The 8,039-nt window shown below is 36.4% G+C and overlaps 1 protein-coding gene across 2 annotated transcripts; it reads left to right on the top strand.

The window, feature by feature from the left end:
* Nucleotides 1–507: 507 nt before the first annotated feature.
* LOC140797122 (uncharacterized) lies at nt 508–6,778 on the top strand. 2 transcript variants are annotated; one of them, XM_073150386.1, is made up of 4 exons: nt 508–1,407; nt 1,499–1,549; nt 1,638–1,710; nt 6,488–6,778. In XM_073150386.1, the coding sequence occupies exons 1-4, from the start codon at nt 953–955 to the stop codon at nt 6,644–6,646; spliced, it is 738 nt and encodes a 245-aa protein (XP_073006487.1). In that variant the 5' UTR covers nt 508–952; the 3' UTR covers nt 6,647–6,778. The 2 variants fall into 2 exon arrangements, with proteins under 2 accessions (XP_073006487.1, XP_073006486.1); XM_073150385.1 differs by lacking the exon at nt 6,488–6,778 and adding an exon at nt 4,619–6,287 and having other exon boundaries at nt 540–1,407.
* The last annotated feature ends 1,261 nt before the right edge of the window (nt 6,779–8,039 follow it).

Here is an 8,039-nt window from a genome sequence, read left to right as displayed (position 1 = left end):
TGGTCAAGCCTAGCATGTTTGGTTCGAATCCAATAGGACCCTACCTGACAGCGACCCAGAAACGTGACCATTGCAAAATCGTAATTAATGTAAAAAACGAAGGTTAATAAGATTGCTCCATTTTCTCTTATACAGCCAGATCAGACACGCTTGGGGTTCAAAAAAGCGTTCACAAAACTTTGTAATCTCAAAATTGCCCCTCGAAACCAATGCGGGGCCCACGCCTTCAGTTAGTTACTCCGCTGATTCCGTCGACCGTCGAATAATACGTACCCAGTGGCCAGTATCTGAATGGAGACTCGTAGGACACAATCGTAAATATTTGAAAAGACACGGGGCTCTGTCGTAATCCTCTCGTCGGCTATCATATCACGACGTGTATTCTTCGCGGGCCCCACTTCTCACCTCCTCCTACGTAGACTTTTTTTTATATATATATATATATTTTTTTCCCCTCTTTTGTTTTCCTATTAAGCCCCTGATAGAAAAGAGTTTATGAATCTCCTTAAATCAAATGTAGAAAACTTATAAACAACCGACTCCCTTTCACTGTTCTCTCCTCCTCCCCCTCCTCCTCTCTCTTTCGATCTCCAATACCTTTCAAAAGAATAGGAGAAAAGGAGAGGATGTCTCTCTCCTTCTTCCTCTCACTAAGGCGGTAATCTCACCCTCCCCACCCCCCCCCCCCCCCCACCCCAACCTTATCCTCCTCATCCTCCATGAACACCTCCTCTTATCTTTCCTCTTGTAGCTTTCTTCTTTTACTGCAACAACTTCTCGAGGCGATCCTTTCCTGATCTGGAAAATGATCAAACGGTGGAGAAGGGCGGGGTTCATGCGATGAGAAGATGGTCCCGGCTCTCGTCCTCCTCCGGCGACTCCGCAACGCCCATGGTGCCTTCCTCCTCGGCTTTTTACAAAAGAAACCCTCTCTGACGACCGAATTATCCAAATGACCCACGAGCCCTCTTACGCCACAAACCAAGAAGAAGAAGAAGAAGAAGAAGAAGAAGAAGAAGAAGAAGAAGAAGAAGAAGAAGAAGAAGAAGAAGAAAGAGAGGAAGTAGCAACTACCACTACCACTACCACTATTACTACGACTACGAGCAATAACAATAGCAAATCCTGGCTCCAATTGGGTCCCACGTTATCCGCGGCTCCGCCCCAAATCGAGAGAAGAGAAGGGCTAATGGAGCTCGAATTGTTCCCCGACAAGCCTTCGTCGTCGTCGTCGTCGTCCAATCCCGCGATCGGCGGCATTGCCCCGATGATCTACCGGGAAAATTGGAACCGGATTTTGCCGATTGCCGCGGCGGCGCCGGCGATGACGGCGGTGGATATAGCGGTGGTCCCCCCGCCGCGGGCGCGCGCCGGAGTTTGGTTCTTTCTCCAGGCTTCACAAAACCAGTGAGTCTAGTTATATTGGAATTAACTGATTAATTTGATTTTATTTCTTTGTTCTTGGAGAATATAAGCCTTTAGATTTAATTTATTTCAGGGGAAAGGAACCATTCTTGCCACAAATACCCAAGGGCTACTTGAGGATTAAGTACTAAATTTGACATTCCTTGTTACGTACCATTTTTGTTTATTTTTTCTATTGGTTTTTTTTTTTGCTGATCCTATTCCTTTCATAGGGATGGGAGGATAACAGTTAGATTGCTGATTAAGTACCTGGTTATTAAGCTTGGGCTGGAGGACGAATCTGAGGTATTAACTCTAATCTCATTGATTAATTAACATATCTGCATGTTGTTACGATTAAGAAAATTGTATGGAATTAGTACATGATGTTTGTGTACATTTGTGCTTTCCTATAGTTGGTGAAAGGAACTTAGGAGCTAGCAAGGGCACTAAGAATTGTGGGGTTGAGTAGCTTTTGGTAATACCATGTGTGATATATTAGGTGGGGTGTTAATGACAAAGGCTTCCATGGGTTGCATGCTTAAGTTTGGTAGATGGTTAGTTATCTATGGTGATGATGTGGGTTGTTTGGATGGATGGATGGATGGCCATGCTTTAAATGCATGGGATGGTAAACTCTAGGGTTTTTGACCATCATGACAAAGTAAGTCTTATTCATGGTAAGATGGACTGCCATCAATAGAAGAAAGTTATTGTAGTGTATTAAAGCAGTCGTATAGTATTTCAAAAGCTAAACATAGAGATAAAACTACGTATCTCTACCAAGCTTAAAAAAAGGTTGTAAGGGACTGTCAAAGGTCATTACTCACCCACCACCATTGAAAGCAATGCATCGCACAAGAAACAACTTGTAGATTTAGTTATGAGTAAGCTCTCTCTCTCTCTCTCTCTCTCTCTAATAAGTAGGACAAGATCTCCTCATAATGACATTTAGATTTTGGTTCCTTCACAACTCTATGTCTGGTTATAAGTATATACCCAGAAGTATAGTGGAGTACATCTTTTGCTGAAAAGTTGAGACAATTTACTTAAAAAAAGTTGTGCAAGTACAACTGTTTTCCTTACATCATTTCACTGTTATGATTTCAATTTGTGCAGAAATGCATCCACTAGCAGCTTATACAAATCTAGTTATTTGATGCTTGTGTGAGAAAGTCTAGAATTCAATAGGTTGAGTGAATATATTCTAAGCTGCATTGTTTCTTAGTATATTGCATTGTTTCTTTGGTGCATCGTTGTACGCTGTTTCCGTAATAATAGCTAAATTAAGGCAAATGTTCATGCTACTGTTATATATGAGTCCGCTTTGTTTTTTCTTACTAGAATCATTCATTATTCGAATCTATCATGGTCATAGGTTACAAATTTTGTAACGTCCTTTTGTCTTAGGTAGGCAATTAAAACGATGCAACACTTAGTCTTATTTGACTGAATGTTTCACTGTGAAAATGATTCCTAAACATCATATAGAGCAACATATAAAAGATTTGTTAGATTAATAGGTTTGATAATTTTGATAATTATAGAATATTTTGGCAAGTATGGATCCATAACATATATATCTAAGTGAATGATGCCTCCGGTAGTACATTTCTTTGTACTTAGACAATATGTCGCCTTTCCTCCGAATTAATCGGACTCGCCAATATGAATGCTTATCTTTATTTAACTCTATTTTCGGAAGTGTCCTTCAGAGATATAGGATTTTCATATATTTTCTCATTATCTCTCTGCCTAGCTCTTCTATTAGACATTGTTCTTTTGTATCTAGATAATCGCTCCCCCACTTACTTGAACATTGCTATCTCTTATTCTTCCAATTCTGTTGATAAATTCATCAACTCAGCATTCTCTTCAAGAAAATATATTGTTTTCTAGTTACCCGTATTTAGTATCTCTCGATCATTATGTTCAAATTCGTTTTTTTTTTAAACTTTGGTGCCCACTTTTGCTCTAGTTGATTCTATCTTTTAACCTTGGTCAACCATTTATAGTTAACTTTTGATCTATCTATCCTCACCTTATAACCTAGAATTTGTCTCCATTCCTTAGTCATTGTCTTCAAGCTGATAAAAGGTAAGTAGAGGGAAAGAAATGTCTAGAAGATCATCCTAATTACCTTTCTTCATTTACTATGGAATAACACCATTATTAATTTCATTTTAATCTTTTACCAGGATATATTATATAACAGTTTTATACTCTTCTGGAAAACTATAGGTCTTTCTCTTATGATTGCACACAAAGTTTAGTTTGAAAAATAATATACAGGAAAGAAGTATATATTTCAAACATCAACTTCAGGTTAAATTTATTTCTTTCCAGTAGAAACAAATCAAAATCATGCATGTTTCAGCAATCAACTGAGTAGAAAAGTTGCCTTGCATTCAATGCCTTCAATATATAGCACAAGAAGTTCAATATGCCAACTGTTTGTTCTTTAGTTCGCAGATATATGCACTTTAGTAACCCAGTAAACTTTCTTTTTTTTTAAAAAAAAAACCCCAATAAATTATTGAGCTTATGCTTCCATTCCTCTTGCATTAACATATTTTATCTTGTTGAAGTATTGGAAACATCATCTTGACACAGAGCTTGTAAGATCATCATTCCTCCTCCATTACTATATTCATGGTATGCAACTCTTTTATTTCAAAGGCCATCTCTATGCATTCATTTTGAACACTATTAAGTGAAGTGGATGCATGTGAGAAGAGGGAAGTGATCAAGAAAACAATGCCACTTCACATATATTTATTAAGACAACAATGGCACACATGCATTAATTTCATGCACAGTGCAACCATGATTAGGGCCATTTATCTATATATAGTTCTACGAAAGTTATACCATTTTGTTTTATTAGTTCGTCTCTTCTTTCTTTATTTATAGCCAATTGGACTTTAATTATGGCCTAATTAAATAGCTTACACAAAGGTACCCCGTACAAAATTAAGACAAGCCCTAGCTTAATTAAAATACGTGGAACTTTTGCATGCTCTTGGATCTATCACATGTCATGCTCTCGTTGGTCTCACGTCACCCTCTCACCTCTTTAATCCTAGACTAGACCTCACACCTAACCCTAACAAGCCAAGGATTGAGGTTAGAGGAGCCATCAAGAGGGCTCAAGTGGTGGTGCACTTTGTGGGATTTTTGTTATATGAAGTCTCTCATCATTGTCCCATTTCAGGCCCACAAGTGATCAATTTGCACATAGGAATTTGTCATATGATGATTGATGAAGCGTTGGAGGAAAGGTATGTGTGTGCATGGAGTGAAGGGTAACTGTACATATCTAGGAAAAGTGAATCATGCATTAATTCCATGTTGGTGTGGTTGAAAGCAATCAGAAGAATGATCCTTAGAAAGGGAAAGGACCACTCTCTCCTTTCCATAGTTCTACAATTTAATTATAGTGCATGGAAGAAATACATGAGGGAGAGAGTTGTCTCCATTATTAGGGTTTGATTGGCCTTTAGTGCTGTTTGGTTGTAAAGAGAACATGGTGGAGGAGTTATCTACAGTGCAGAGGAGTGATAATGTCTTTAATTTCCGTGCAGTAAGAATAAAAATATAGTACATACGAAAAAGACAGGCATCATTAATGTAAACTTGTAGATAAACTATAATTTAAGTCAAATAGTCGATTATAAATATGCCAAGGGGGATGCTATTCCGTGCATTGACAATGTGATATATTTGAGCAAGAATTAGAAAGACAACATTGAATTGGTTTGAAGTAGGATGAGAAGAAAAATAAAAACCTAACATGCAATGCACGAGGGCGACGTGCATGCAATTTTGTTGTGTAGTGTAACGTTAGGTAGTGAAAGGGGGGGGAAATAACACCGACCTCTTCGGCGTACATTTTGGATCAATATTCTTGTCTTCTTCTCTCTCTCTCTCTCTCTCTCTACCGATGATGAAAAGCCTTTATTATTATTATTATTATTATTATTATTTTATTTCTTAGGTAGGTTTTTTTTAGAAGAGCAAAAATTAGTACGTGCTTAGTACTAAAAGATGATTAGTTAGTCTTGTTGAAATGAGACATGCAAGAATGACAGCTAATTAAGGGAGCAAATCATGGATCGTGCATTAATTCTCGTGCTGGGATTTAATAAATGTATGATTATCTTGCACATGGCTCGATTTTAGACATTGACTTAGTCCTGCTTAAATTATCTTAACAGAAAATTATAAATAACACTCTACATTTTAACTATATTATAAATAAACTAAACTAGAATATAATAGAAAGTCTCGACTATTTTGCCTATTTTAAATTAATATTGTTATATTACCTTTATCTCATTATTTTATGATATTTGAGATTAAACAACAATACCTGTGGATCTATTGATATTTAGATGCGATTTTACTGCTTTAGAGGTTTGGTATGATTCATATTTTGTTAAAATTGTTACTTTAGTTTGCCTTTAAACTATTTTAGAGACTTAACTTAGTTTTATAGTTAAGTTAATCCGATGGTCGAGTTAAAATATATATATATATTTATTTATTAATCGTTTGGATTATGGTTTGGTATCTATCTATAAAGAATAAAAATAGAGGGCATTATTTGTAATATAGTCAACACGGCCTTGTCTACGGAGAGAAAGGATTATTCCAAATGAAATGGGTATTATGGGAATGCGATTTAATTCCTTAATGTCACCATTAAATCCAATGCCTCTATCCCTAATCCACCGTCTATGTTCAACCACGTATTATCTGCCGGAAAATGGAACTTTTAACGTCATACGTTGATGTGAATAATTTAAATAGACGGCATCACAGTTTGGCCCCATGCATTGTACCTATAACATCACTTTGAAAAGACAACCATACCTATACATTATTAATGCAATCTTAGCAGCCTCCCCACCTAATTAATGGAAATCTTTTTCCAAGTTTAAACTGACACCGTTGGATTAAGTTGCTTAACTTCAAGTTTGGGCCACCCATGGTATAATTAATTTTAGAGATCTAAGCTTTAGTTCTTATGCATGCATATCAAACTAATCTTTGCGAGAATAAAATGAATAAATAAATACAGGTGGAGATTAGATGCAGAGGACGACGTCTTCTTCCGGTGTTGACGTTGCAGCAAGTTCGCGACAGCATCTGGTGTTCGAGGGTGGCATTGTCGTCGATTCGACAATCATTGGTCGCGGATCATCTCGTCATGATGTTGCAGTACGGTCGAACCGCATAGATTAACTTTTTCATCCAAGTTCTCGTGTGTAATTAATTTAGTCAATTTATACGGATTCCTTTTCGTGACTTTTGTAATGGTCGTCGTCTTCTTCTTTCTTTGAGAATTGAAATAGATTTTGGAGGCACAAAATGAATCTTTTTTACAAGGGAAAGGACGGGGGATTATGGCCTAATTAACTCACATTAACCTAATAGAATTATATTCTATTAAAATTTTTTTTTTTTAAGAGTCTTAAGTAAAATGATGAAGGTAACTTTGGAGTTTTAGACATACTAATATAAATAAAATGGAATATTTCTATTCTTTTAGGTTAAAGGTAACTCGTGAGCTTTTTTGAAAATTGTTAGTTAAAGTAGGGGTATTTTTGGAATAAGCGGCAAGGTTAGCTTCAAACTATAAAAAGCTCATAATGTAGGGGCTTTTTTGTGAAAATTCTGCAATGTAAATTATAATGGGCCTTCTTAAATCAAGTAGGAGGTCTTCATCATCATGGCAAGATAGAAAGAAAGAAGCCAAGAAGTTGAGATTTCACCAGATAACTGTTCCTGAGAGAGAGAGAGAGAGAGAGAGAGAGAGAGAGAGAGAGAGAGAGAGAGAGAGAGAGAGAGAGAGAGAGAGAGATGAGTGTAGTATGCATTAAAGTTTACCAAGCAAGTTACTATGATATGCAATCGTTTATTGACAACCATCTTAAGTATCTTTTGAGCAAAGATCACCTGATATTTTATTTTTTTTGAGAGAGAAAGCTACGTTTGCCGTTTAATCAATTAGATATTTATAAGCCTGATGCAAAAGAAAAATGAGATAAATTGAATAAGACTCACTATTTGGCTAGAACAACAATACAATGTGAAAAGCCTAGTATTAATCTCGGAATGCATACAATATGTTAGCAAAATAAAACAATCTGAAGTTGTTACAACATCCCAAATATCAAGCTCCCATGAATTCTTGAGACAGAGCAATGACGATAAAAATGGAGGAAGGAAAGAGGTGGGAAAAAAGAAAGTGAGTAAAAAGATAAAAGATGGAGAAAAATAGTAATATACTTGTGAGGAAGGAGAAAAATACTCCTACTAGGAGAGGAGAGAGAGGAGACCACCGATGTAGGAGAGGAACGGGCGGCTAAAATTATTTTCCCGAAACCCTAGTAGAGAAGCTCTAGATCACATAATAATTCGCTGATCAAGTTCTTAACTTTGCATTGCATAATGGAACAAATATTTGCAATAAACAAGTAGGAAAGAGATGTGCCCCCTTTAAATTAGCAATAAAAGAGCATTTTGCAAAATTAAAAAAAAAAGTCCATGTGGTTTTATTTTTTTTGTTTATTTAACTTATTTTATTTTTTTCATTACATAATCACCCAATTGACTTTATTTAGGCCAAA

This window comes from Typha latifolia, chromosome 11, assembly GCF_019914945.1.
Source record: "Typha latifolia isolate L0001 chromosome 11, TyphaL0001v2, whole genome shotgun sequence".
NCBI classification, from domain to species: domain Eukaryota; kingdom Viridiplantae; phylum Streptophyta; class Magnoliopsida; order Poales; family Typhaceae; genus Typha; species Typha latifolia.
Note: the sequence above shows the minus strand (reverse complement) of the source record. Positions and strands in the feature narration are given on the sequence as shown.

What these genes read in the sequence shown, in the direction of transcription:
- LOC140797122 (XM_073150386.1), top strand. Translation starts at nt 953, where the DNA reads ATGACCCACGAGCCCTCTTACGCCACAAACCAAGAAGAAGAAGAAGAA. An exon ending in CTCCAGGCTTCACAAAACCA is followed by an intron (nt 1,408 to 1,498) that starts GTGAGTCTAGTT and finishes AATTTATTTCAG; the next exon opens with GGGAAAGGAACCATTCTTGC. An exon ending in AAGGGCTACTTGAGGATTAA is followed by an intron (nt 1,550 to 1,637) that starts GTACTAAATTTG and finishes TTCCTTTCATAG; the next exon opens with GGATGGGAGGATAACAGTTA.